At 52.1% G+C, this 27,701-nt stretch overlaps 5 protein-coding genes across 5 annotated transcripts; 3 read left to right on the forward strand and 2 right to left on the reverse strand.

Moving 5' to 3' along the window:
- Window positions 1-84: 84 nt before the first annotated feature.
- Rnf31 (ring finger protein 31) lies at window positions 85-12,561 on the reverse strand. Its single transcript, XM_028892099.2, has 21 exons — window positions 12,263-12,561; window positions 12,018-12,164; window positions 11,730-11,885; window positions 11,460-11,519; window positions 11,294-11,363; window positions 10,247-10,424; window positions 9,168-9,546; window positions 8,731-9,018; window positions 8,062-8,310; window positions 7,785-7,970; window positions 7,471-7,677; window positions 5,006-5,179; window positions 4,827-4,925; window positions 4,646-4,735; window positions 2,817-2,931; window positions 2,586-2,704; window positions 2,225-2,338; window positions 2,015-2,072; window positions 1,078-1,174; window positions 313-481; window positions 85-229 (listed from the first exon to the last, which is right to left on the reverse strand). The coding sequence occupies exons 1-21, from the start codon at window positions 12,449-12,451 to the stop codon at window positions 176-178; spliced, it is 3,198 nt and encodes a 1,065-aa protein (XP_028747932.1). The 5' UTR covers window positions 12,452-12,561; the 3' UTR covers window positions 85-175.
- A 49-nt stretch (window positions 12,562-12,610) lies between these two features.
- LOC119088525 (neural Wiskott-Aldrich syndrome protein-like) lies at window positions 12,611-13,243 on the forward strand. Its single transcript, XM_037208519.1, has 2 exons — window positions 12,611-12,962; window positions 13,131-13,243. The coding sequence occupies exons 1-2, from the start codon at window positions 12,703-12,705 to the stop codon at window positions 13,219-13,221; spliced, it is 351 nt and encodes a 116-aa protein (XP_037064414.1). The 5' UTR covers window positions 12,611-12,702; the 3' UTR covers window positions 13,222-13,243.
- Window positions 13,244-13,316: 73 nt separating this feature from the next.
- Window positions 13,317-17,224, forward strand: Psme2 (proteasome activator subunit 2). The gene is made up of 11 exons (XM_028892106.2): window positions 13,317-13,499; window positions 13,812-13,844; window positions 14,237-14,299; window positions 14,496-14,582; window positions 14,682-14,712; window positions 14,806-14,903; window positions 16,167-16,235; window positions 16,377-16,444; window positions 16,592-16,646; window positions 16,925-17,011; window positions 17,099-17,224. Exons 1-11 carry the CDS (start codon window positions 13,452-13,454, stop codon window positions 17,177-17,179), a joined length of 720 nt encoding a protein of 239 aa, XP_028747939.1. The 5' UTR covers window positions 13,317-13,451; the 3' UTR covers window positions 17,180-17,224.
- A 2,222-nt stretch (window positions 17,225-19,446) lies between these two features.
- On the forward strand, window positions 19,447-23,807 carry Emc9 (ER membrane protein complex subunit 9). Its single transcript, XM_028892108.2, has 5 exons — window positions 19,447-19,839; window positions 19,997-20,073; window positions 23,205-23,274; window positions 23,355-23,449; window positions 23,589-23,807. The coding sequence occupies exons 1-5, from the start codon at window positions 19,642-19,644 to the stop codon at window positions 23,767-23,769; spliced, it is 621 nt and encodes a 206-aa protein (XP_028747941.1). The 5' UTR covers window positions 19,447-19,641; the 3' UTR covers window positions 23,770-23,807.
- On the reverse strand, window positions 23,803-26,692 carry Psme1 (proteasome activator subunit 1). Its single transcript, XM_028892105.2, has 11 exons — window positions 26,530-26,692; window positions 25,696-25,728; window positions 25,486-25,548; window positions 25,287-25,397; window positions 25,167-25,212; window positions 24,951-25,048; window positions 24,649-24,717; window positions 24,504-24,571; window positions 24,367-24,421; window positions 24,204-24,290; window positions 23,803-24,026 (listed from the first exon to the last, which is right to left on the reverse strand). Exons 1-11 carry the CDS (start codon window positions 26,566-26,568, stop codon window positions 23,946-23,948), a joined length of 750 nt encoding a protein of 249 aa, XP_028747938.1. The 5' UTR covers window positions 26,569-26,692; the 3' UTR covers window positions 23,803-23,945.
- Between the last annotated feature and the right edge of the window lie 1,009 nt (window positions 26,693-27,701).

A 27,701-nucleotide genomic window follows, 5' to 3' on the forward strand; every position in this document is an offset into this window, starting at 1 on the left:
CTTCCAACAAGATTCTGTTCACCTACCCCCTCCCTTTCCCCAAGGCCCCTAGATGGTGAGGCCAGGAAGAAGGACCACCAAGAAGCCTAGGCCATAAGACGCCTCTTTATTGGTGCCGGAAGGAGCTGCTGCTGAGGGCAGGGTTGTGAAGACTCATCAGGACCCATGCCCTCAGCTACTTCCTCCTGCGGGCAATACTCTGTCCCAAGGGAACCTCTTCTGTCAGCTTCTGCAAAGGAGAGGAGAAACGGGCTGTGACAGGTGATTCTGGAAGGCAAGGGCAGAGGTGAAGCTGGGTGCTGGCAGTGTTACCTGTAACAATCGAGCCTGATAGGCAGGAAGGTCCTCTCCATCCAGCGGTTCGGGATGCACATGGAGGTAGCGGGCAGTGGCTGTCTCCAGCTCCCCCACTTCGTACAGGGTGGCTGGGTCCAACGAGTGGGCATTGATGAGGCTCACAAGATATTCTTTGTAGTGTGCCCTGGAGAGGAGGAAGCAGAATGTTTATTCTTCCGTTATCAAGAGTGTGGTACTATTAACTGTGTGGTCCTAACACCTCGCTGGGCTTTGCCATTCTCCTTTTTTAATTTTGTGTTATGTTGTAAGCACCCACATCATGTCACAGTGAACACAGGCGGGTCAGAGGACCACTTGTGAGTTGGTTTTCTACTTTTACCACGTGGGCTTCAGGGGCAGAACTCTGGTCCCTATGCCTGGCACTAAGCACCTAACACACACACACACCCCACCCCCACACAGTTGTCTCAGGGGATCACAGTGGGATTTGTTTGTTTGTTTAGTTTTGGAGACCGGGGTTCTGTGTGGCATAGCCTTGGCTGTCCCGGACACACTGGGATTCTTAATGAACAAGACTACAGCTCCTCTGCCTGCTCCACTTGCAGGGAGTGTCCACCAGTATCTCTCTCTAAGCTGCCTGCTGTTACACATCCACACCCTTGCCCAGGGGGCCCCTCCTTCTGTCCCTCCCTCCTCAAGGACCAACAGAGACCCCATTTTCTGGCTTGGCAGCCTAGCCCTCATCCCCATGCCATGCTGCATGCTCTGGCAGGCACTCACTGGCAGAGGCCGGCATAGCCAGCTGGAGTCTCCTTGCCACAAGCTTCATCCCTGAACCCATCGGGAACCTCTTTTTGCTCCATCACTCGGCAGCCACCTAAGAGGAAGGAAGGAACGGGTCCATGTTGGGAGGGGCTCTGGGCCCCAAAACCTGCTTGTCAGTAGTGGTTATGTCACACTTTGGAGAAGGGTTCGGAGGCAGAGAGACTTGGGAATGGGTGGAGGCCTGGCTGCCTCACTTCAATCACAGTGGCTTATGACCCATAATCACAAGCTCTTTTATGGGGGCAGGGGAACGGTGCCAGGGTCTCACTGCGTAGCTCTGGCTGGTCTGTCACATGCTCTTAAAATTGCTCTCCTGGTTGTTATTTAGGTCCTACAGCCAATTTATTCTCTAAAGGTCTTGTTTGTTTACTTTTTGAGACAGGGTTCACTACGCAGCCCAGGCTGTCCTGGAACTCGCTCTGTAGACCAAGCTGGGCTGGAACGACAGAGATCCACCTCCCTCTGCCTCCCAAGTGCTGGGATTAAAGGTGTGTGCCACCATAGACCAGCTCTCTGGAGGTCTTTGCCTAGAAGCTGAATAGTGTAGGTTAGATCCTTACTCAACATCTTTTGTTCCCCACACAGAACCTAAAATAGTAGCCTAAAACCTACAACTAGCAGGCATCAGTTACTCGATGTTAATTATCGAATCCTAACCATTAGAGAACACAAGAAGAGACTTAAGGGCCAAGTGCTTTAATGATACCTCATAATACAGCTTAACCATTAGGTGGATATTATCCTCACCTCACAGGAAGAAACAAGACATGGGGAGGTTGTTAATTACCTTGCCAAAGGACACACAACCCCAGATCCAAGCCTTCCTTTCTTTACCCACCACAATGGGAACCCAGTATACCATCTCCACTTCAGAGGTTTCCCTAACACTTACCTCCAGGGACTGCCCGGGTCCCAGCTGGAGGCTCCGTATTAAACATGACATTATTGTCCTAGAGAGAAGTAGAGACAGACATATGGGCATTGCTTCCCTTATCCAGCCACTGTCCCATTTCCTAGCAGTCAGTGTTTTCCATTCTTGCCCATCCCGTACCCTGTCTCCTTCTAGTAATCTTCACACCCAGCCTGGCTGGCCATCTCTGACCTGCAACAGTTTCTGGAGCCGGACAGCAGTCCAATCTCGTAGGTAGAAGAGGCAGTCTCGAGGGTGATGGCCATGCAGAGACTTTTTCACCCTGCAATTAGGGTCTGGACATTTCTGGTAAAACCCAAATAGGAGAAGGAAGTCGGAAACTGTTGGGGTCCTGGACTCTCAAGAACCCCTGTGCAAGGGGGGAGGGCACGGGAGTGAGAGGAGATTGTGACATGAAGGGTCTGGAGCATGCAAAGGGGGGAAGAGGGTAGGGAGATGCTTTCTATCCTGCCGACCATTGCTTTCCCCTAGTCCCTGCCCCCCACCCCCACAGCTGCCTGCCCTTCTCCCCTCCCCCGCTCTCTGAACTCACGTTCTTGGCGTAGAAGGCATTGTAGCAGCCACTGCAGAACTGGTGCCGACACTGAGTGCAGTGGAAATGCATGCAGCCTCCTCGGGCCAGCGCGTAGGAGAACTTGCACTTCGGGCAGTCTGTAAGGGGCAGTAGCTCAGGGTGAGCGCAGTACTGCAACCCCGGGCCCTCAAGAAGGAAGCTTCTGCCCACAGGGCTATGGAGCAGACAGGCTCAGTGGGGCAGCCTTACCAATGCCATTTTCCTGAAGATACATGGCCAGGCCTTGAGCCTGATATTCCGGGTCATTGGTGCGTTTCCAGTTCTGGAAATCCTCACAGCTCCGTCCTCTGTGCTGCTCTTCCCACTGCCAGGAGGAAAGCGGGCTGTGCATGGAAGCTCTACCCCATGCCCCAGTCTGTCCTGTTGGTCCGGCTACTCACACCCATGGGGGGGTCCCAACTCAGTTCCGTTACTGCTATCTACCACTCACTCAGATCCTAAAATCGAGGGGCCACTGTTTTTCATTTCCCCAACCACTATACACTCGTTCATAAACCCTGGCTGTTCCCGTCCAAACCTCACCTCTTTGTTCCTACGCTATCACCTTACTCCAGGGAACCGTCAAATCTTGCTTCAAATCCTCGCTTGGGTTTTAGTACCCTGCTTCTTCCACCCCAGTTTTCCCTTTCAAAGTGGGTGTCGGGGAGCTTCCCAGTGCGAGCAGCACGCCACCCTGAGGCGTGGTGGTAGGACACGGGCTCGTTTGGTTATTTTCTATAGCAGATACAAGGCTTTCTGCATCAAACCAACCTTCTTCATGACAGATGACAGTGTCACCTTGTGCTCAGTCTCAAAGTGAAAGCCAAACATCTGGATCATTCGGCCTCAAGGGCTGCCCTGCCATTTACACTCTTGCTCAGGGCTCCAGCCACACATCTTTTTTTTCTTTTTTCCTGATTTTGGCCTTTCTGCGGCTTGTTTTTTGTCCCAAGTACCTTCTGCATGGCTGGCTTCCTGACTTGTAGGTCTGTGCTTAAGCAGCTCTGAGGAGGCGTGGCTGGGTGTGATCGAGCACATTAATCCTGGCACTCGTGAGGATTAGGCAGGATGGCAGCAAGTTTTAGACCACTTTGGGCAAAGTCTTCTCTCAGAAAGCCAAAACTAAAGGGGGAGGAAGCGCCTGTCCGGCTTCTCCATCTTCCGGCAGTCCAGGCTGCTCCTCGTTCCTGACAGAACTCCTGCCTGTGTGCAGTCACATCCACTCTCCTCCCTTCCTTTACTTCTCTCTCCGAGCCTGGCTCCTTCCCTAGGAAGCCTTTGTTCTCTGTGCATGTGTGTGTACGTGGAGGCCAGAGAAGAACACCTCGTACCACTTCTTTTTGAGACAGGTCGTCTCCTGTCTCCCCTTGGACTACGTGGGTCCTGGACCCAGATCTCAGGATGTCAGGTCTGGTGAGGATACCTTGACTCACTGGCTCTAACCCAGCTTTCAATTTTTCTTTTTTTTTGTTGTTGTTTTTTTGTTTGTTTTTTGAAACAGGGTTTCACTGTATAACAGCCTTGGCTGTCCTGGAACTAGTTCTGTAGACCAGGCTGGCCTCAAACTCAGAGACCCACCTGCTTCTGCATCCACAGTGCTGGGTTTAAAGGTATGTGCTCCCACTGCCCAGCCCAATCTTGTATTTATTTTAGTTAATGTACATGGGTGTTTTGACTGCATGAATGTCTGTTCACCACATGTGTGCCTGGTGCCCAAGAAGACCAGAAGAAGAGGCTGGGAGATCAGGAACTGGAGTTACAGACAGGTATGAGCTGCCATGTGGGTGCTGGGAACTGAACCCAGGTCCTCTGGAAGGGCAGCCAGGACTCTTCATGGCTGAGCCGTCTCTGCAGGTTCTGGGGACTGCACTCAGGACCTCATGCTTACACCAAGCACTTTATTGAGTGCATTATCGCCCTAGGTCCCCAGAAAGCCCTTTCAGCTGAGAGCATGACCATTTTGTTTCCAGTATACTCCTGGAGTCTAATACAGAACCTGGCGATAGCTTAGTCAGCACTTCTGAAGGGAGGTGACTCACCTGGCGCTTGCAGCGCACACAGAAGGTCTGGTGACACTGGGGACACGTCGCCTCCAGTTGTTCACGTTCATATATGAAGCCAAAGGAACACTGTGAGTGCAAGAGCATAAAGCTATTCAAGACTTGAGCCGGCACCATGCCCTGCCCCTCACCAGTCAGCTCCTTTGGCCAGGCCACTTACCTGGGCACACCACAAGAACTTGGGGTCTCGCATGAGCACACCCTCCGTCAGCTTCTTATGAAACAGGGCATAGGCATCTGGGTCTAGGCTCTCTCTGAGCTGGGGACAAGACGCAGAGGTGGTCGATGGGTAGAAACTGTTCAAAGCCTAGTCCACCTAAACCATAGCAGTTGTAGTACCTGGATGTCAAGGGTGGAGAAGTAGCTGAGTAACTGTGTGTCATCAGTAAGGTCAGGGCGGCCACAGGCAGGGCACACCATATCTGTGATGTGCTTTTCCTTCAGGGCAATGGTGAAGTGCTGGCGGAAGCAGTCAGGACATATGGTGCACTCACAGGAGATCAGGGCCTGCATCTACAGTGGAAGACAAGAGGAGAGGGGACTGTGCTGTCAGCCCTGGGACACACTGAGAAACCGAGGCCTAATTCAACGGGCGACGATAGCAAGCTCAAGCGCCTAGAGGTCCGAGGCAGGTGACCCACGTCTGAAGACAGCTGGAAGGAGGGCAGCAGGTGACAGTGACACCCACAGTGAAGGCATTTACCTTTCATTAAAAGCCCAAGATCACAGCAGAGAGATGGATGATAAACTGGGGGACTTTAGGAGATCAAAATATTGGTTAGGCGACTACCGCTACAGATTCACAGAGGGGCTTCCTTTAAGGCATGAAAATTTCTATCTTTGTTCTGAACACAGGCTCTTCTCATGTAACCTACGTCAGCTTCTGACTTCCAACCCTCTGCAGCGCTGGGGTCACCAGCATACGCCCCACGTATGGGTATGCTGTGTATCTGGTTCCGCTGGTGGCTCTACGACTCTGTATCTGATAAACCTGCAAAGCTGGAGAGGGGACTGGGGACGCACCTCAGCTGGCAGAGGGATTTCCCAGCATATACAGCGCTCTAGGTTCAATACCTCGTGCTGCATAAACCAGGCTTAAGGGTGCACACGGTCATCTCAGTGCTCGGGAGGTGGGGAGGAGGGGCGGGAGGTCAGGGTTGTCCCTGAGTACATATTTAAGTCTGAGGCCAGCATGGGCTATGTAAAAAACAACACTCTTCCACAAGCGAGAACCGTACCACAATTAATGCTGCCTGTGTACTTGATACACAATAATTACGTCACCACTAGGGGAGGGTGGGTAGAATCCAGAGAACCCCCCATATTAGTTTTCTATGAATTTAGAATTCAGATATATGTATATATAAAATATACATGTTATAAATCAAGTGGAGCTCGGACTATAATCAAGACCTGTTTCCTGTTTCTATCACCTAGATATTGTGACATCAGAGACTATGCTGGGTATAGAGCACGCGTGGAGGCCTGGATCTAACGCCCAGTGCTTCATAAAACTGGATGTGATGGAACATGCTTGTAATCCCTGCCCTGGGAATATGGAGGATCAGCTCATCTCAGATCACCTCTAACCACACAGTGACTGCATACACGAGACCACCCTCCAGATGAAGAAGAATCAGGCTGGGCTGGAGAAATGGCTTGGCCAAGAGGAGTGTTAGCCGTTCTTCCACAGGACTCCACTGGTTCCCAGCATCCACAACGGTGACTCACACCCATACCTGTGATTGCAGTTCCAAGGGATCTGAAATCTCAAACCTCATGGGCACCCACAAACATGTGACATACACACAAACACCCAACAAATAAAAAAAATAAATCTTAAAAAAATTATTGCTACTTTCTGTTAGTGTGACTGTTGTGGATGTATTTTCAAATAACATTTACCTTTTAGAGATACATACTGAAATACTTATAGATAAGAACATGACACTTGAGATCTGCTTCAAAATAGCCCTCTGCATACAGAGATGAATGAAGATCTGGCAGTGAGAGGAGAGGGTTTCTGAGGGGAGAGGAGCAGGGAAGTTTAAATTTTAAGCAGAGTCTCATGTAGCTCTGGCTAGCCTGGAGCTGTGTAGAAGAGAACGTACTCAAAATCACAGAGACCTGCTTGCCTCTGCCTCCTGAGAGCTGGGTTAAAGGTGCGCGCCACACACCGGGCAGAGTGGAGTGCTGGAGGTAGGGCCGGGTCTCTGGGCACTGGGAACACCTGGGCAGGGTGACAATGCCCTAGTGGGGCAGGGTGACAATGCCCCAGTCTCTGTGGCCTCCCAGCCATGAGCTCAGTGGTTGTGCTGTCACACTTCCCACCTGATGTGCCAGCAAAGGCCCAAAACAATGGAAGCAGCAGATGAAAAAACTAAAACCGCAAAAACTGTGTGCCAAAATAAACATTTTCTCTTTATACATTGGTTATCGCGGGTATCTATTGTAGTAAAAGAAAGCTAATACAATGTTTGAAAAGTTCCAACATCCCGCCCCCCTCCCCCCAGGCAGGGTTTCTCTATGTAACAGCTGACTGTCCTGTCACTCACTCTGTAGCCCAGGCTGGCCTGGAACTCAGAGATCCACCCGGCTCGGCCTCCCGAATGCTGGGATTAAAGGTGTGCGCCACCACCGCCCGACCCAACGTTTTTGAAAAGGGGTGTTCCCGAGTGCCCTTGTCAGAAGGCTTCAGTGGTGTAAGGATAAAAGGAAAGACAAGGCCACCCAGGGTGAGGGTGAGGTGGCCGCCCACCAGGAGCAGAGCGATTCTAAGCCAGGCAGAGCAGGACGGGACTTACCCGGTTGCGGGGAAGGGCCCACCCGCACACAGCACATTCCTGGGCAAGCAAGCGGCGGAGAAAGGCCCGGTCCTGGCTGTGCCTCACAGCCTCCACCACGTCCAGCAGTTCATAGTTCCTGGGTGTCTCCTGCAGCAGGGACAGCGCCAGCTCCGCCCGACCCCAGCTGGGGAGTGCGTAGACTGCCAGGAGTCGTCTCACCAGGCTCTACAATGTGATTCGGGAGACGGAGTGGCTGTCAGACCCCGAGGGTCTTCTCCCTCAATCTCTGTCCCTTTAAGTGGGGTACCGGGTACCTCGCCCACTCCCAGCACCTGTCTTTCTGGCCCATCCCAGCAGGGAGTGGGTTCAGGGCCTCTGTCCCACAGGCGCTGATGGAAGGGTTCTAGACGCTGACGCTGTAACTCAGTCAGGGCCCGTGCCACATTGCCCCCATGCTGGAACAAGGCCTGCAGCGACCCATCTTGAGGCCCAAAGCCCAGGGCCCGGAGCTCCTGCACCTGCAATTGAAAGCAGTGAGACGATGCTGAGAGGAGAGAGCAAGCGTGCTCTGGTGCTCTCAAGCCCATCCCACCTCCAGCAGAATGGTACCTTCCTCCTCCTGGCCCGCACACACTCCTCTACAGCTTCATCAAGGTTGCCATGACGATCGAGCCAGGCTTTCCGGGCTTCCTGACAGGAGAAGGCCCCCAGCCCTGGATCCTGCTGACCAGCTAGCTCAGCCACCATCTCCAGGACGTAGGACAGCTCTGACCGCAGCCACTGCAGGGGCACCTCAGTGCCCGAGTACTGTAAAGCTGAGAAGATCTCTTCTGGGCTGGCACCTGCAGCTTCTCCTTCCTAAAGAACAGACACACCCAGACACCAGCAGAGGAACACCAGGAAGGAAACTCTACCCACCCTTAGCCTGGTCAACAGTGATTATGTGACCAGTGCACAGAATGGTAACTGCCCTTTGCTAAGTATTCAAAGTAAGGTAGCTACAGCTAACAGTAACAAGTCTCATAAGAATGCTAGCCGGGCATGGTGGTGCACACCTTTAACCCCAGCACCTGGGAGGCAGAGGCAGTCGGATCTCTGTGAGTTCGAGGCTAGCCTGGTCTACAGGACAGCCAGGGCTGTTACACAGAGAAACCTTATCTTAAAAAACAAAACAAAACCACCACAACAACAAAAAAAAAAATACTAATTAACAAACTGACATCCTCTTTCCCCCAAAGCTCAGTCCCATCTCATCCCAGGCCCAATCCTCACCCCTACCTGGATCATGCTCACTAGCTGGAGACTTTCCTTCCGCATCTTATCTTGTCGCTGCTTCTCCGGGTCTCCGCAGGAGCCAGGCAGGGAAGCGCTGAGGTGTTTCGGGGACCCAGGCTTGGGGAGTTCCTTTTCCAAAGAGCTGGCATAGGGTCGGACGGCGTGCTGTCCTGGGACGGGGTTGCGGGTTCGGTTGCAAACAGCACACACCCAGGCAGGGCCCGAGTTGCAAAAGGTACAGTGATCGCAGGACCACTCTTCAGACTGGGCAGATGAGAGCAAAACATCCCCCTGACGGAAAGGTAGAGAGAGTTATCCTATGGACTGTGTGACCAGTGCTAAGGTTCACGGAGAAACCAAAGACAAGGGGTACGATAACGAGAATGGCCTGAGGCCAACAGATGTAAACAAAGAGCTGGGCCGGCCGGAACCCCGGTTACCTGGAGGGAATGGTGACCAACACCAGAGTCGTGGGAATCCACCACCAAGCTGGGAGGCTGGGCCAGCCGAGGTCGCTCACATATGGCACACAGCACAGCCGCTGCCTCATTCTCAAAGGTACAGCTCTGGCAGGCCCACTGATCCCGTGCAGGCTCAGGTTCGAGGCCCCCAGTTCCTTGGGAACCCTCTGTTCCCAGCACCTTACAGCCTCTGGGCTGACGACAGGCTGCACAGAGCACTGCCCACGGCTCGTTTAGCGTGACGCAGGTAGCACAGTGCCAGGGCAGACAAGCATTTGCAGTTTCAGGGGAAGAAAGGGAGCTGTCCCCCAGAGGCAGGGACGCTGAGTGGGGCGGTGGCTGGGACGAGGCAGGTAAACTGTAAGAGAAAAGCAGACATGGCCAGCTGAGGTAGAAGTCAGTACCCAAGTCCCCTCACCCCTGTGAACCTCACACTGCCTAGGTTATGATATGTAGCTCTGACCTCTGTGATTGCTGCTCTGTCTAGAATACTCTCATACCTATAGATGACTCAATATTTAAATGATAGATTATAGCTAACTTCTTCCGGGTAGTAGCTCTATCTTTTTTTCATTTTTTTTTATTTTTAAAAAAAGATTTATTTATTTAGTTAGTTATTTACTTATTATGTGTACAGTGTTCTGCCTGTATGTCTGCCTGCAGACCAGAAGAGGGCACCAGATCTCATTACCAAGGATAGTTGTGAGCCACTATACGGTTGCTGGGAATTGAACTCAGGACCTCTGGAAGGGCAGCCAGTGCTCTTAACCACTGGGCCACCTCTCCAGCCTCAGGTGGCATCTCTTAACATAGTTCCTTAATCTTATCATGCTAGATGTTTATAATACTGACTGACTGAGATTACCTATCTGTGTATCACAGCAATCTCCCTATCATGACTGTCATTTGCTTAGTGTTTATGTCTATAATTTCCTTGAGGGCTACACTGGCTGTTCTCTATGAAACAGCCTTGAATAGAGAACCTGGCATATAGTAGACACTCAAGTAATCTTCAATTTTCTTAATTTCACTCTCACACAGAAAAGAAAGCCTCTCACCTAGAGCTTAGGTTGATGGTTTGGTGGGCCCCAGGCAGGGTTTGGCGAAGGTGATGAGCACGGGACGGATGTCCATGGAATAAAAGGTCACAAGCTGGGCATGAGGTTTGATTACAGGCTGGACAGTGCAGTGTGCCTGGGGCAGAACCACAGAGAAAGCAGGGACCAGGAGTGGAGCCTAAAAAAAAATCAAATCAAAAGGATAAAACTTAAAAATTCACATATCAATAAATAAATAAGTATATATATACTATAGCCAAGACAGGAAGTCATACTATGTACCTATCAACAGACGAAAGAAGAAAACAGGTTACACTTAATAAGTAGCTTATATTAACACACACATACCAGAGTATTAGTCACAAAAGACAAAATCTTGTTACTCACAGGAAAAATACATGAAACTGGAGGATACCATATTGAGCAAAACAAGTCAGACACAGAAAGACAAATATTACCTTTATCTAGCCCCCCCCCCCCCGTCCCACCCCAAAATGTAGCTCTGGCTAGCTTTGCAACTCACGACTGGCCTCAAACTCAGAGACCTGCCTGCCTCTGCCTCCCAAGTACTAGTATCAAAGATGTGTTAGGAACTGGAGTTGGGAATGGCTGTGAATCACCATGTGGGTGCTGGGAATTGAATCCAGGTCCTTTGTAAGAGCAACAGGTACTCTTAACTTTTGAGTCATCATCTCTCCAGCCCTCAGAGTCACTTTCTTAAGAAGACCAGGTTACGAAGCTGAAGAAATGGCTCAGCAGTTCACATCAAGTACTGCTCTTGCAAAGGAGCCAAGTCTGACGCCCAGCACTCCTGTTGGGCAGCTCAGCCCTGTGCAACTCCAGCTCATGGGGCTTCCATGGGCACCTGCACATACAGGCACATGGACACACACCACACTTGCGAGTGGGGGGAGTGGGGGTGTGGGGGCGTGTGGTAGGTGGAGGGGACCTTTAATTTTTTTTTTAAATAAAATACAAATACAAGAAGACAGAAGACCTAAATTTTCATCAATCTAATCTAATACTCTCATACAGGACCAATCATACCTGGGGCAGGGGGGACGGGGCCAGGAACAATCTCTCTCAAAAGGGGGTGAAACTCTGAAAGCTGCAGCATCTGAGGAAGAAAGCAGAGAATGGACAAGTGTTTGGGGCACAGAATCCCATAAATACAGTTCCCTTTATTTAACAGCACCCTCGCTGCTTTCCTTACATCATCTTCAACGTTGTCTTTTAGCAGCTGGTCCAGTGCCTTCTGTCTTGGGTGAGTATTCTGCAAACAAGAGTAAAAGAATTCCCACCTTGAGCCAAGTTCACCTTGTAAGCCCTGATCCCCTAACACTCAGAGGGAGAAAGTGTAGCAGAAGCTTCCGGGCTGCTGCAGCAACAGAATTTACCAGCACAGGGGTTTTCAAAGTGCCTTGAATTAGGTTGGGCCCCCAGTCTAGGACTTAAGGACCTTAGGCTCAGGAGGCCACCTCACCTGCAACAGCAAGCTGAGCTCCGTGCGAAGCAGTAGTACTTCTAGAGTGACTATGGCAACCTGGTACTCGTCCGGCTCCTCCTGCCCTTCAGGGAAACTCAATCCATCCGGGCGCTCCTCCGTATAGCCATACAACCGCAGCACATCCCGGCCCCCCTGCCACACATTCAGGACCCGGTCACCACCCAGCAGGCCTCCTGGGCAATACAGCTGGGTCCCCCACTCAGCACACCCTCAAGTCCCTTCTGGTCAACAACCCCCTTCTCCAATAGGGCCCAAGGGTTTCACCTGCACAGCATCCACCGTGCTACGAAAGACAGGGTTATTGAACTTCACGGAGCGCCAGTACCGAGGGCGCTGTGGGCTGAGGAGGTTGCGACCATATTTTTCCAAGATGTTCAGGGCCGTGGACAGAGTGTTGAGGTAGTTTCGGGGCTAGGAGCAGTCAGAAGAGCAGAGTTACGAGTCTGAGCCCATCCGGCCTTTGAGCCTAGGTCCCCTTCCATGGCGTGCCCGGGCGGACTTGGCCTCACCTCCCCACGAGCGTTGCAGCGGACCAGGCGTCCGGCGTCCAGTTGCAGGTAGCGGGCGGCTGGCGGCAGAGAGGTGGCCAGAAGCGGCGTGAGCTGCTCCAGGGGAAACACCTGCGCGGAATCCCGCCTCAAGGCGCTCGCCAGCTCCTCGCGGGCCGCCAGGAAGGCCCGCTCCTCCTCCGCCGGCATCCCGAGAGCGGGGACAGGCTCAGCTTCGCTGTCCACCCGGGGACGGGCGCGGGCCGCGGGGCGCAGGGGCGCGCGGCGCCCCAGCAGCCGAGGTCACTCAAAGCCACCGCCCCGCTCAGCCCCAGGGCAGCGGCCAGGGAACAGGAAGTACTGGCAAAGAGGGCGGGACTGCGGACCGCGTTAGAGGAAGGGGCGGGCTCAGGGTGACGGAAGGGGCGTGATCCGGAAGGGAGGGGGCCAGGTTGCCGCCAATGAGGAAGCCGCGGCCCCGGTCCCTCCCCCAGGGCGACGGAACCTCTTCCCCCTGCCCAAGCCCTCCGCCCGCCCTGGGGCTCTCCCCGCCCCCGCGTGGGGTTAGTCTTGTTTTGCCCAAAGCGTTCCTTATCTTTATTTCCACGATGTTGCTCAGTTCCAGTCCCCACCGGGGAAGCCCCACCTTACCGGGGACCCAACTCTGGCCGCCCTTAGCCCGGCTCAGGCGCGTCCCGCCTTCCTCCAGTCCGTCCCGAAGGCAAGGCCGCCCCTCTCCCCTGCTCCCTTCCATCCTGCCAGGCTGCCCCCTCTTCCGATCCTCCCTACTCTCCCGGATCCCACTCGGTCCCCTCCTTAAAGGCTAGCCTCAGGGAGCCCCACCCCCGGGCGCCCCCTTTCTGATTGTCCCACTCTTCTCCCCGTCCAGCGCCTCCCCTGGACGGCCCTTGGTGCAAGCTCCACCCTTCTCCCCGGGGCCGCCGCCGCGGCTCGGCCTCCGCTGTCCCACGCTCCCCTAGCCCCTCCCTCGGACATCCCCTCGGCTGGTGATGAGGCCAACGCCGCCCTTCCTAGGGGCAACTGGTTGGGAATGGCTGAAGGAGGACTATTGACTGTTGGTGGCCTGCCAGGAGGAGGGGGAACCGAGGGAAGGGGGCGTGGCTGAGGGGGGTGGGTCTGGGCCTGGAGAGTGAAAGCGAAAGCTGGGGCGGCGAGCCCCGAGAGTCGAAGAGCTAGCAAGTGGGGAAGCATGGCCAAGCCTTGTGGGGTTCGCCTGAGTGGAGAAGCCCGTAAACAGGTAAATGGGAACCGGGGGCCAGGAAGAGGTGGGGAGTCCCGACGGAGATAAAACTGGGTGCTCCTGGGCACCGAGGCCCCTCGTGAGAACTCCCCCGACCGACCTATCTTTAGGGCATTCACTTCTGCTCAGGGGTTACCACTGCCCTGTCCTCTCGCCAGTCTGTGCACTCAGCAGGGTCTTCCAGGGGAAACTGGCATGGTGGGACAGGCTTGAGTCACAGTTGGGGGGCACCCGGTTGCGGGGGTGGGGTGGGCTCTTAGTCTTTACAACCGAACCCCCTAACCCACATCTGCTTGCTGCTGTCTGCAGGTGGATGTCTTCAGACAAAATCTTTTCCAGGAGGTAAGTCTTTGGATCCAAGCGATTCGACCCAGAATCCTAGCGCTAGACTCTAAGGGCCACAACCCTTGAGTAACCCCCAATTCACTCCACTTTTGGTCTCTCCTAACCCTCATGCTTACTCGAGGTGATCGCTAATGATTGGTTTCCACTCCTAATCTGATCGCTCTTAGAACTCTCCCTGCCTTTGCCGCTTCCCCACCCTCTTTTGACCGAGAGGGAAAGGTGGTGCCCAGAGTACCCACAGCCCTTCTCAGGATGGGCGAGCCCCTTTGATTCCACGTCGGCAGTTTCCTCATTTGTGAGTCTGGGACTCGGTAGTTTCTAAGGGCCTGCTTCTCAAACATCTCATCGGACATCTTGTGTGATTGTTTTTTGTAATGTTAAACTCACAGGCTGATGACTTCCTCTCTACATTCTTGCCACGGAAAATCATATCCCTGAGTCAGCTCCTGCAGGTGAGTAGTAGTAAGACTCGTCTACCCCATCTCCTGGCCTCTCTCCCACCACCTACAGGCTGGGAACTCAGGCCGGTACAAAGCTTGAACCTAGGTTGGGAAGGAGAGAGAAGATGGACCCTGAGAAGGGAATGGAGGGAAGGCTGTGGCTGACGAGGGGAGGAGACTGGGCAGTGCCTAAGAATAAATTCTGCAGGAGGATTCCCTCAATGTGGCTGACCTCTCCTCCCTCCGGGCTCCTCTGGACATCCCCATCCCAGATCCCCCACCCAAGGATGATGAGGTAAGGCATTCAGCGTGCAGAGGGTGGACTATAAACCATTGGAAATGACACCACTGTGGCCTCCGTGAGTCTCAAGCTGCTTTTCCCCCTTTGCCTTAGATGGAAACAGACAAGCAGGAGAAGAAGGAAGGTAATGGAGGACTGGGGGGCTGGGGAGAACATGGGTGCACTGATGTGGAACAACAAAAAGCCGTCTTTTTCATCTGTCTCCCTCGTTTCATAGTCCCTAAGTGCGGCTTCCTCCCCGGGAATGAGAAGCTCCTGGCCCTGCTTGCTCTGGTGAAGCCAGAAGTCTGGACTCTCAAAGAGAAATGCATTCTGGTAAGCCTGGGAACTGGAGGAGGTGGGAAGAAAAGCAAGGCAAAGCTATGGTCACTTCAGATCTTTCACCTAGAGACCCGGTTTTGAATAAGGGAACTTTGTTTTGTGTCTTGGATTTATGTATGTTTTTTAGTTGTGTGTGTGTGCACACAGGCATGTGTAGGTGTGTTTTCCATTGCATGCATATTTGAAGGCCAGAGGTCAGTACTTGGAGGGTGTTTTGGTTTTTTTGAAGCATGGCCTCGCTGAACCCGGAGCCTGCTGTCTTAGCTATCCTGGCTCACCAGGGAGCCTCCAGGATCTGCCTGTGTCGCCATCACACACTGCTCCCCCAGCACTGGGCTTACACTGCACGCCACTGTGCCCGGCTTATGTGTGTGCTAACAGTTGGACTACAGGTCCTCGTGTATTTGTGTGCACTGCAAGCATTTTACCCACTCTCCTCCCCTTTGGGTGTAGATAGTCTTTGTTTTTCTCATTGGTTTGACGTCCGTCTGGTATCACAATGGTAGCTCTAAAATAAAGGACTGTGCTGTAGCTACCTCTGTAACCTCAGAACTTGTCATATTAGGTACACAGTATAGGTGATGTGATACAGTGAGTCGGTTTAAAAGCTTGAGCCCTAGAAAGAATCTAGATTCAAATCCTGATTCTGTCATTTACATAGGTCTCTTAGACATTCTGTGATTCCCTTGTTTCCCGTGTCAAATGGTACAGTAAGACTGAAGGCTTTGAAAGATTGCCAATAATTAGATGAGATCAATAACTTACGGTATGGCACCTAGCGTGTAATAAGTGTCCAGTTAGACGTAGCTGTTATTAAGAAGTAGCATAATGGGGGGGGCGGGCAGAGGCAGAAGGAGCCTGTGAGGTCAAGGCCAGCCTGGTCTATATGTGGAGCTCCAAGACATCCAGGACTACATAGAGAAACCCTGTCTCAACAAACAAAAGAATCTTCCACCTTCCTTTGTAAGAGAGAGATGGCTCAGAGGTTAAGAGCACTGGCTGCTTTTCCAGAGGACCCAGGTTTGATTCCCAGCAACCACATGGCAGCTCATAACTGTCTGTAACTCCAGTTCCAGGGGATCTGACACCCTTTTTTTTGGCCTATGTGGGTACCAGGAATGCACGTGGTGCATAGATATACATGAAGCCAAAATACTCATACACATAAAAAAATAAAATAATGAAAAAATAATTTTTTAAAAAGTGGCATAAAAAGAATCCAGTAGGTTTGTTCAATGAGTGCCCCTTTTAACATAGATAATCACCTGGATCCAGCACCTGATCCCCAAGATTGAGGATGGAAATGATTTTGGGGTGGCAATTCAGGTAAGAGTTGGTGACTGAAGACAGAGTGGGAAGAGACTGGGGACTGAGGGATGGAGCAAGGCATGGAACAGGAGGTAGGAGGAAGAGGGCATGGTAAAGGGCGGAGATGAAGTGTTCTCTTCGCTTCTCGTGTCCCTATAGGAGAAGGTGCTGGAGCGAGTGAATGCTGTCAAGACCAAAGTAGAAGCCTTCCAGACAACCATTTCCAAGTGAGAGCAGCTACAAGACCACAGGGACCCTACAGGGACGTTCCTGTAGGAGTCTCAAGCTAGGCAGTTCTGTCAGAACGGTGGGAGTCTGAGGGGTGGTCTGTGTGTGTGTACATCTCCTTTAACACACACGTTCCTTACTTACAGGTACTTCTCGGAACGTGGGGATGCTGTAGCCAAGGCCTCCAAGGAGACCCATGTAGTGAGTGCAGAGTCCACCGTTTAGCTGAGGCTGGCCAGGAGTGGGGGGAAGAGATCCTGTTTGTTTTGTTTTTGACTTGCACCATGTGGAAAATATTATTCTGAAAAGCAAAACTGGTTAGGGCTCCAACATCCTTGACCTTCTCTTTACTTAATTCTGTGTTTGTTGGTGCTGTCACGGGGCATATCTTCCAGTTAATCTCTCTTCTCTGAATGAGAAAACAAAATTACTGTCCTGACCTCCCCTGGTGCTGACTCAGTTTGCTTCCTGCTCCCCAGATGGATTACCGGGCCTTGGTGCATGAGCGAGATGAAGCAGCCTATGGGGAACTCAGGGCCATGGTGCTAGACCTGAGGGCCTTCTACGTGAGTGTGGAGTGAGCTCCTGAGGGAAGTGGATGGAAGGATGTGGGAAGCCAAGAACCTAACTTTGTTCTTCTGGCCTTCCTCCAGGCTGAGCTTTATCATATCATCAGCAGCAACCTAGAGAAAATCGTCAACCCGAAGGGTGAAGAGAAGCCGTCCATGTACTGAGCTAAGGACTAGAAGGAAAATAAATGACTTATACTTTATAGATTCCCTCTGTTGTTCGTTCAGAGCATTTATTGTGCCCCCTCTGTCAGTACACCAAGGAAACTGGATATGGTAATGAAGAGGGGAGAGGGTTGGCTGGAGGGATGGCACTTAGCTGTTCTTCCAGAGGACCCAGGCTAGCTGCCCAGCACCCACAAAGTGGCTAATAACTGTCTGTAACTCCAGTTCCAAGGGGTCTGACACCCTTCTTTGACCTCTGTGGGCACCAGATACCCACATAATACATAGATACACATGCAAGCAAACCACCCTTACTCATAAAATAAAAACAAAAAATTAAAAAGAAAATGGGAAAGGGTGCCAGGAAAGTGAGGTTGCGCGTGAGGCCCATTGTGTTCCTTCTAAAGAACAGGGTAGAGCAGGGCATGGGTAGCACACCTTCAATTTCAGCACTCAGGAGGCAGAGGTAGGTAGACCTCTGAGTTCAGGGCCACCCTGGTCTACATATCAGGTTGAAAAGGAACAGGGTAGAAGTTTGCGTGCCTTGTCAGCCATGCAGGTAACCTGTAGTTTGGAATACCACAAAGGTATTTCCATCTCATTTCAGGAGGGCTTCATGGTAAAGGTTATTTGGGCAAAGCCTTTGGAGGAGGAATTTGGCTTTGGATAGATAGGGAAGCTTCGTGGCTATGGTGTGGGAATTAAGAACAGTTGTGGAGCTGGGAGCAAGGTTGGAGAGAAAATGAGGTTATTTTGAGATTTCTCAGTCCTGGCGGAGAGGAAAGGTCTTTTTTTTTTTTTTTTTTTTTTTTTTTTTTTTTTTTTTTTTTTTTTTTTTTTTTTTTTTTTTTTTGGTTTTTCGAGACAGGGTTTCTCTGTGTAGCTTTGCGCCTTTCCTGGAACTCACTTGGTAGCCCAGGCTGGCCTCGAACTCACAGAGATTCGCCTGCCTCTGCCTCCCGAGTGCTGGGATTAAAGGTGCTGGGATTAAAGGCGTGCGCCACCACCGCCCGGCAGAGGAAAGGTCTTTTAAAAAGACATTAAGGGAGAACATAACACCACCGGTGGGCATTATTGGGGCGGGGAGTTGCCTTTCTATCTCTTGCCCGATCCCCCAGTCAGTTTCTGTCTTTACATCTGTTGTGTTTTTCTCCTTACTGGTGTGTGTGTGTGTGTGTATGTCTGAACGTATCCCACATGTGTGCTGGTGTCCATGAAGGCCTGAGGAGGGTGCTGGATCCCCTGAAAGCCGGAATTCACAGGCAGTTGTGAGCCACCTGCTGTGGGTGCTGGAAACAAGTTGAATGTGACTGCTGAGTCATCTCTGCAGCCAAGTTCCTGAGACCGTTTCTGTTTGGTTTTTAGACAAGCTGAGGCCTAGGCTGGCCTCAGACACACCATGTAGCTGATGCTAACTTTGAACTCTTCCTCCTGGCTCCACCCTCTGGGTGGTGGGATTGCAGTATAGGATTCTCTTCTGAGGTGGTGGAGACATTGGTTCCTCTGCTGGGTGGCTTGTTATAGACACTAAGGGACTTTTAAATTCAGGCTCTTGGCCTGTTTTAAAATACGTCAAAAGAATGTGCTGCGTTCTTGTTAGTTTGGCAGTTGGAATTCAGTGCTCATGTATTACTTATCTATCCTTAAAGGGTCATGGACTTGTACTCTGCCTTAAAGGTGCTGCACTACGTTAAGGAAGCCAAAGGCCGGCCAGAGTTTGAGGTTGGGAAGATGAGGCTGCTGTTTTATCTATTGGTGCAGACCCACTCTTTAGTTGGAGCAAGGAGAACGGTTTTGTCGCCAAGGTTCTCAGGAACACCCAGCTAGTGGCCAGCCCTCCACCTAGCTGAAGCCAGTAGGAACAGGCAGAGCAGGTAAACAGCCCACCTGCAGTAACCCGCCCAAGTTGGAGCTAGATGAGGTGTCTCAGGGTCTGTTAAACCTAGGGCTTTCAGTTGAGAGATGGAGGCCAGCCTGGGCTAACTGAGACTTTGTGTGTCCTCCCTCTTAAACAAAACAAAACCCAAAGCATAAACCGGGTAGTTTAGCTAATAAGCCTGTGGGCAATTTTCTTTCCTTTGCCCTAATGCGTTCTTTCCAGTTCGCTGTAGGCCAAAGCAAGCCAAGACAGATTTTAAAATCTCTGATTGGACAAAATGAGAGCGTCTTGTCCTATCAGAGAGCACCACGGAGGCGGGACTCTTGGCTAGGGTCTGACTCGGAGCCGGCCGGCGAGCAAGTGCGCCTGCCCGGGAGTGGTTAGAGGAGGCGGGGCTCAGCTCCCCGGGCTGTGTTTGGACCGAATATTGGCTCGTGTTGGGGGTAGGCTGTGCCGAGAGCTCGCCTGGTGTTAGACGCATCTTACACCTGAGTGAGGAGGTACAGGGCAAGGCCAATCTCGCTTGCCGTGGTGGGGAAGCCACACTGGTCGGGGTTCTGGGTGCCCCCCGGCCCCGTTCGCTATGGGGGAGGTGGAGATTTCCGCCCGGGCCTACGGGAAGATGTGCCTGCACGCCTCTCGGTACCCGTACGCTGCTGTCAACGGGTTGTTGCTGGCTCCCGCGCCGCGGCCGGGAGAATGCCTCTGCCTCACCGACTGTGTGCCCCTCTTCCACAGTCACCTGGCCCTGTCCGTCATGCTGGAGGTGGCGCTCAACCAGGTGTGGCCTCGAGAACCCCGCCCCCATCCCCACTCACCGCCCCCCCCCAACCCGTTAGGACCCTCAGCCTAAATGCATGCTCCACCCCTTGGCTGCAGTATGCACCCACGGAGCCAGGAGCATGATTTAGTTACTGATGGCCCCTCTCTCACGACAGGTGGATGTGTGGGGCGCACAGGCCGGTCTGGTGGTAGCTGGGTACTACCACGCCAATGCTGCTCTGGACGACCAGAGGTGAGTCGGAGAGCTGGGGCCGGAAAGGCAGGTGATTGTGGCAGGTGTGGGTGAGGTGCAGCTGGACCAGCGTCATCCCTTTTATTTTTATTTTTTTCATCAAGTACTTAGCAACGGGGCTGCACACCAGGCGTTGTACTGAGTACTGGAGTGAGGAGATACCGGAGATGAGTATGACAGGGTGGAAGGACTCGGCAGTGGGGGTGGGACAGACAGCTGTCTTTCAACATAACAGACAGATCTTGACTGAGGGGCTTTCCAAGGTGCTGTAAGAACGGAGGAAGTGCGACCAGCAACTTAAAAAGCCCACCACTTTAAACCAGGCGGCGATGGCGCACGCCTTTCATCCCAGCACGCTGGGGGGCCGAGGTAGGCAAATCTCAGTGAGTTCCAGGACAGCCTGGTCTACAGAGGGAGATCCAGGACAGCCAGGAATACACAGAGAAACCCTGCCTCGAAAAACTATAATGATGATGATGATGATGATGACGACGACGACGACGACGACGACGACGACGATAATAATAATAATAAAATAACAAGAAAAAAAGCCCACCACTTATACATATATACTGCACACACCAAGTACATTTGATTTTGATATGAATTAAGTTAGATCTATTGTAATTTGCTTCCCCTCCCCGGACTTTTGATGTCTTTCCATCTCAAGATCTACCTCATCCTAACAGCTGAATAGTATGAATGTGGACACATCATAATCTACTTAATACTATAAACATTGAAGTTATCTCCAGTCGTGTGTGTGTGTGTGTGTGTGTGTGTGTGTGTGTGTGTGTGTGTTGTTTTTCAAGACAGGGTTTCTCTGTGTAGCTCTCTTGGAACTCACTCTGTAGACCAGGCTGGCCTCGAACTCAGAGATCCACCTGCCTCTATCTCCTGAGTGCTGGGATTAAAGGTGTGAGCCACCACAACCAGCTAAAAATAATGTTTTGTTTTGATTTTTTTAGAGGAAAGGAAAAAAAAAAAAGATATGTTTAATATGGCCATACTAGAAAGAGGTCAAAGAGATCCAACGAGACACAGCTACTTTCCCCAAGTCTGTCTTCTGGGTCACAAAGAGATTAAAGTTTCAAGTTTAAGTAGAGAGACAAGTTTATGCATATCTAAGCAGTCAGGAGCAAGGTTTAGATTTGCCCCGTAAGGCCACCTGACAAGTTGTTAGAGCCCTGAGACATCTCTTGAAGCTGTATGTGTGCAATAAGAAGGTGGGAGGGTCTCTGAAGGCCACCATTGTAAGTGAATACCAAGGGGCTGGAGAGATGGCTCAGAGGTTAAGAGTACCAACTGCTCTTCCAGAGGTCCTGAGTTCAATTCCCAGCACCCACATGGTGGCTCACAACCACCTGTAATGAGATCTGGTGCCCTCTTCTGTATACATAATAAGTAAATCTTTAAAAAAAAAAAAAAAACAAAAAACAAAAAACTGAACACCAAGCAGTGTCACTTGGGTCTGTTTTGATCACAGTGGCCGGATGACTCAGGGAAAATCAGGGTCATTAATCATTAATAAAATCATTTTGAAAACTCAAGGACAGTTTTTATTAGAGTTGAAAAGACCCAGAGCAAGCAAACTACTTTCAAGTTATACCCTCTAACCCAGCATGGAGGCCACACTCGTCGCAGAGAAGCAGCGAATGTTGAGCTGTAGAGAAAGAGAAAGGAATCCCAAAATATCAGGAAGAAGCACACTTAGGTTCTGACCAGCATCCACAAGAAACAGCAAAAAAGTTCCGAGGTTCTAACTCAGGCCTCAGAGAGTTGGGCAGACCCAGCCAAACCTCATGGTGGCTCCTGGGGACTGCCTAGATTATTTTAAGTCAGCATATAAAGAAATTGGTTCCGCTGTGGCATTTTCAGACATACTTTTTTGTTTGTTTTTCAAGACAGGGTTTCTCTGTGCAGCCTTGGTTGTCCAGGATCTCGCTCTGTAGACCAGGCTGGCTTCAAACTCACAGAGATCCCCCTGCCTCTGTCTCTCCAGTGCTGGGACTAAAGGCGTGCGCCACCCAGATCATGCTTTATTCTTTTGTTTTGTTTGTTTTTTGAGACAGGGTTTCACTGTGTAGTTTTGGTGCCTTGCCTGGAACTCACTTTGGAGACCAGGCTGGACTCGAACTCACAGAGATCCACCTGGCTCTGCCTCCCGAGTGCTGGAATTAAAGACGTGCGCCACCACCGCCCAGCCCACATTTTATTCTTTTAATTTTAATGTGGATTGGTTTGCCTGCATGTATGTCTGTGGGAGGGTGCTGGATCTCCTGGAACTGGAGTTACAGACAGTTGTGAGTTGCCATGTGGGTGCTGGGAATTGAACCCAGGTCCTCTGGAAGAACAGCCAGTGCTCTTAACCTCTCTGAGCCATCTCTCCAGCCCCATATTTTATTCTTTTTGTTTGTTTGTTTTTCAAGACAGTTTTCTCTGTGTAGCTTTGGAGCCTGTCCTGGAATTGACCTTGAACTCAGAGATCCGCCTGCCTCTGCCTCCCGAGCGCTAAGATTAAAAGCGTGCACCACCACCGCCCAACCCATATTTTATTCTTAATTCTTCCCCCTAGTACCCTACCCTGTTCCTCTTCCCTACTTTTGCTGGTCCCTATCATCCCACCCAGTAAATTATTTATTTTTGTGGTTTGCCCTTACTGTGTGTGTGTGTGTGTGTGTGTGTGTGTGTGTGTGTGTGTGTGTGTGTGTGTACTTACTTGTATATGTTTGTATACATGCATGCAGTGCCCCCAGAAGAGGACGTTGGATCCCCTGGGACTGGTTGTAAGCTGCCATGCAGGTGCTGAGATTCGAACCCAAGTCCTCTGGAAGAGTAGCTGGTACTCTTAACCACTGAGCCACTGCTCCAGCCCTCTTGTTTTTAATTTGGATGATTAAAGCAAATTACCTTCCCCAAAGCCTACTTTAGATTTCCGCTCTCCCCGGCAGAATCTGAGCACCTGTTCCCACAGCATTCAAGCATCAAGCAACCGTGCATCCGGCAGGCCCGACACTCCCAGGCCAGTTGCAGGGAAAGGCTACAGCTGTGTGCACATCTGTGAGACCTGGGAGGAGACCTGGGTCTGCCCTCGGTTGGCTCCTCACTCCTCTGATCTTCCCCCTACACAGCCCTGGGCTTCTGGCCTTGAAAATCGCTGGGCGAATTGCAGAATTCTTCCCTGATGCAGTGCTTATTATGGTGAGGCTTGGCTTTTGAGTGGGGAGGTGGGGAGGGAGTCAGGAGAGCATCCTGAGACTCTCACCCCTTTGTCCACCCAGCTGGATAATAAGAAGCTGGTGACTCGGCCTCGTGTACCTCCAGTGATTGTCCTGGAGAACCAAGGTCTTCGATGGGTGCCTAAGGACAAGAACTTGTGAGTGTCCCACTACCTCTACCTCTTCTTGGAAGTCCAAGACTCCTCAGGCCTCCTCTGTCCTTGGTCCTGCCCTGTGACTTCTTTTCCGTCTGTGTGTGGCCCCAGTGTTTGACCTCCATGTTTTGTTTTAAATTAGAGTGATGTGGAGAGACTGGGAAGAGTCCCGACAGATGGTGGGGGCACTGCTGGAGGGCCAGGCCCACCGTCATCTCGTGGACTTCGACTGCCATCTTGATGACATTCGTCAGGACTGGACCAACCAGCGGCTTAACACTCAAATCACCCAGTGGGGTGCTGCCACCAGTGGACATGCCTGAACCAGAGGGTCAGAGTACAATAAAGAGATGGGCTGGTGGGCGACCATGTATTTATTGTGTTTGGGAGGCAGAGTAAGGGAGAAACCCCAGCAGGAAGAAGATTGGGTCCAGTCTAGAGTTCCTGGTGAAGAGCAGGAAGGTCTCTGTTGTGCCCTTCAGAGAACGAGAGAGGGGCCTCAATAGATCATTCCCTTTGTTTCTCCACGGGGCTTCTTGAGCTTCTCAAAGTTCTTCAGGATGATGTCATATAACACAGCCTACAGGACCACGGAGTCGTGGAGGTCAGCCAGAGGCCCCCCCAGTGGTTCTGTGTCCCATTTCTAGCTTTGGAAAGGCTGATTTTGTCACCCTCCACCCCAAGTCTGCTTGGTCAGAAATCGGATAGCCTGGGAAAGGTGCTTCTGTCCACCCCTGCCCTCCTCTTCCCTCCTCACATAAGCATTGCGGATCTCCATGACCATCAGCCGGATGTCCTGGTACTCGGCCTCGTCCAGCTCATGCACCAGCTGCCGATAATCACCCTGCAGAAATTCAGGGTTAGTCCTGATTTGAAACGTGTCTTCTTCCCCAGCTCAGCCTGACCTGGGCCTCACCTACCACGTGGGGCTGTTTGGCTGCTTTGGCTACGGCATCTCCCCTCTCGGAGAAGTACCTGTGGGAAGCAGATGTAGTGTGAATGCAGCGGGAAAGGGAGGGAGCCCAGGCCTGTTCCCAAAGGCAGAGGTGCAACTCACTTAGAGATTTGAGTGTGGAAGCCCTCCAGCTTGGTGTGAAGGCTGGTCATCAGCTCAAACACCTTCTCCTGGGGAAGAACGTGGTGGTGAGAAGGAAGCATGGGCTACACAGGAGGGCTGTGGATTGAGGGGGTGGTGCTCTTACCTGGACGGCCACTCCAAAATTATTCCCATCCTCTATCCGAGGTATCTGTAGTTGCAACCAGGTAGTGACCTTGGAGCGAAGGAAGGTATCGAGGTTTTTATCACCACACCGTTCCCCTCCACATACACACTCCAAGTCCCAGGTTCCTATTCTTCCCTTGTCTGCCCAGTGGATGGAGGAATGCCAGGTCCATGTTGAGCCCAAGGCTGGCTCACTTGCTCTGCCCTCTCCTATGTGCCATTGTCCTAATTGGCAGGAGTCAAGAGGACAAAGCCCGAGGCGGGGATGAAAGCAGAACTCACCAGATTGAGTTGCTCGATGACATCCTTGATCTCAGGCTTTAGGCGCTGCAGGAGGTCCACAATTTTCTCATTGCAGTTCACTGGACCACAGGGAGGACCTAGAGAGTGTGCCATGGGTCAGTTAATGACTGAGCTTGGGAGGGCTGGAAAGGGGCGTGTGGAGGGCAACGAGGAAGTTCTGAGACACAAGCCTGTCTCTTTCTGGGTTTCCAATACCTTTGTCTTCATCTTCCCCTTTCTTCTTCTCATCCTTCTCTTCCTTCTGAGGGGGGAGGACAGGACTGAGGCCGGCTTTCTCTAGGGCTGGCCCACCTCCTCCCAGGTCTCCCAACTTGCCTCCTGCTGCTTCTTCCGCTCCTCCTTCTCTTTCTCCTTGGCTGGATCAGGGACTGGGATGTCCAACGGAGCCTTCAGGTTGCTCAGGTTGGCTTCATTGAGAGCTGGCTCCTAGTGGTAGGGCTGGAGATGAGGATGTTCCTCTTATCACACCCCCCCATCCCCAGGCTCCTCTGGAGTCCGTGCAGGGTCCCCGTACCTTTAAGAATGCATCCAGCTCTGAGATCTTCTTGGGAAAATAGCTCCCAAGCAGGTTTTCTGTCTGTGTGAGGTGGTGGGAGAGGAGGATGGGGGTCATAACCAAATGTCCTTTCCTAGGCAGTGAAGTAGGGGCTCACACTACCCAGCAAGGGAGGGCTGAGCAGCAGCAGTTGGGTGGAGGTGGGGTTGCCGATGAGGTAGGTCTTACCTTGCTACACAGGTCTTCACGAAACACATCCACCTGTAGGGTACAGGCAACCCTTCAGAAACCTAGTTTTAAGGCCAGTTCATTTGACAATTTCCTTTGGGAGGTGTAGGGCCTGACCTGGGGAATAGAGGAGTGGATCCCCCTAAGGCCACACCTGAAGAAATTGAGATGGGTCCCTGGATAGGATGGCCTGAGGTGGTGTGGTAGTTTTCTGCACACCTGAATCTGGGGAGAGTTCAGTGGATCCTCAAGGGGTTCACTGGATTTGGGGAGAATATTCCTGGAGTCACCAGGGTTGTATATGGAGAAATAAGAATGCCCTCTGGCCGGGCGGGCGTGGTACCGCATGAATGCCTTTAATCCCAGCACTCGCGAGGTAAAGTCAGCCGGGTCTCTGTGAATTCGAGCCCAGCCGGATCTACATAGCGAGTTCCAGGACAGCCAGGGCTACATAATAGAGAGACCCTGTCTCAAACAGAACAAAACCCTCAGCCAGTGGGCAGAAGCAGGGTACAACAGGCATGTGCCCTTCCTGAGTCACGGATCTCGGGAAGGGCTGATCTCAGGTGGACGGGGCAAGTCCCTTCTCCCCGTCCCTGTGTGTAGTCCGGGCCCCAAGCCAGCAGACTTCACACTAGCTCTCGGCTTCATTTCACCCCGCTGGACCAGAGCCGCCTCACCTACTCCCAGGGGGATCAGGTGCTTCTGGCAGCAGGCTCGGGAGCAGACCCCCGACTCAGATGCGGGGCCGGGGGCCGATCCCCGGAGCCTGGGTCCGCTCCGAGCCACGCCTCTCTAACGCCTCTCCTCCCTACTCGAATCCGCGGCGCTCACCTTGGCTTGGGCTTCAGGATGGACCCTCAGTGTGGCCATGGTCAGAGCGGGGGGCTGAGCGCCGCACGAGGAGCCTGGAGTGGGCAGCGGGAAGGGAAAGTGAAAGCAGAGCTCGAAACCTGCACGGCCTTCCTTGATTTGGGGAGTGGAGGGACTGGAGGAGGCGGGGACAGCCTACGGAGAGGCGGGGGCTCCTCCTGCAGCCGGAGTAGCGTTTCCGCCCAGCTCCCATGTCTCTCCCCTCTGCACCCAGGCCCGCCTGCCAGCGCCTGCACCTCTGCCCCTTCCCGCCCCCACCTCCCATTTCCGGCCGCCCCCTACTTCTGCTAGGGCCAGGGCAATCAGAAGCCTCACTTGAGGGCTTTCAATCTTTTCTGATTTGGGGTAAGACCTGGTCTCTCCTCGCCTTGCCGGCGTGGTCCCCTGACTTCACCGGCATACTCCAGCCCACCCAAGGACAATGCTGAGACGCTGGCGCTATCCTTAGCCACGCTCCGCACAAAGCCATTGGGGCACACTCTGTTGCCCATGAACCATTCCCCCACAGCAGGGGTTCAGGCCTCTGTGGTAAAATCCAACCTTGCTTTCAAAATCACCTGTCCCCTTCAAGCTGCCGGTCTATTGCTTTCCACACTCATTCATTACACAAGCAAATACTTGTAGGTAGTGTTTATTCCGGCTTCAAGGACTCGGCCCTTGGGAAGTGTACAACACCCTTCCCCCAGTGTCCTCACTCTGTTCTCAGCTCAGATGTCAGTCTTTCAGAGAGAATATCCCACCATCATCCTTCAGAAAGCACCTTCCCCGCCCAGTACAAGTCACCCTGTTTCGGTACCTCCACGGCACCAGTGACTCTGACGTCAGCCATTTCTGTTTGTTTTGTTTTTGAGACAGGATAATACAGTGGTTTAAACAGGGGCCTGGCGAACTTCTTCTGTACAGGGTTAGTGGTAGCTACATAGGTTTGGGAAGTGTTACCATGTCTGTAGCAACTCAACCGCTACTTCTTCCAGAGGAAAGCAGCCCCCGAAATGAATTAGTGTGGGCGAGTTTCATTAAAACTTAACTGTAGACTGGAGATTTTGAGTTTCAGGTCATTTTCACACGTCACTTTTACTTTTTTTCAACTTATTTATTTATTTATTTTTATGTTGAACAAAAAGTCAGGCTCG

Source organism: Peromyscus leucopus, chromosome 9, assembly GCF_004664715.2.
Source record: "Peromyscus leucopus breed LL Stock chromosome 9, UCI_PerLeu_2.1, whole genome shotgun sequence".
Taxonomy (NCBI): Eukaryota; Metazoa; Chordata; class Mammalia; order Rodentia; family Cricetidae; genus Peromyscus; species Peromyscus leucopus.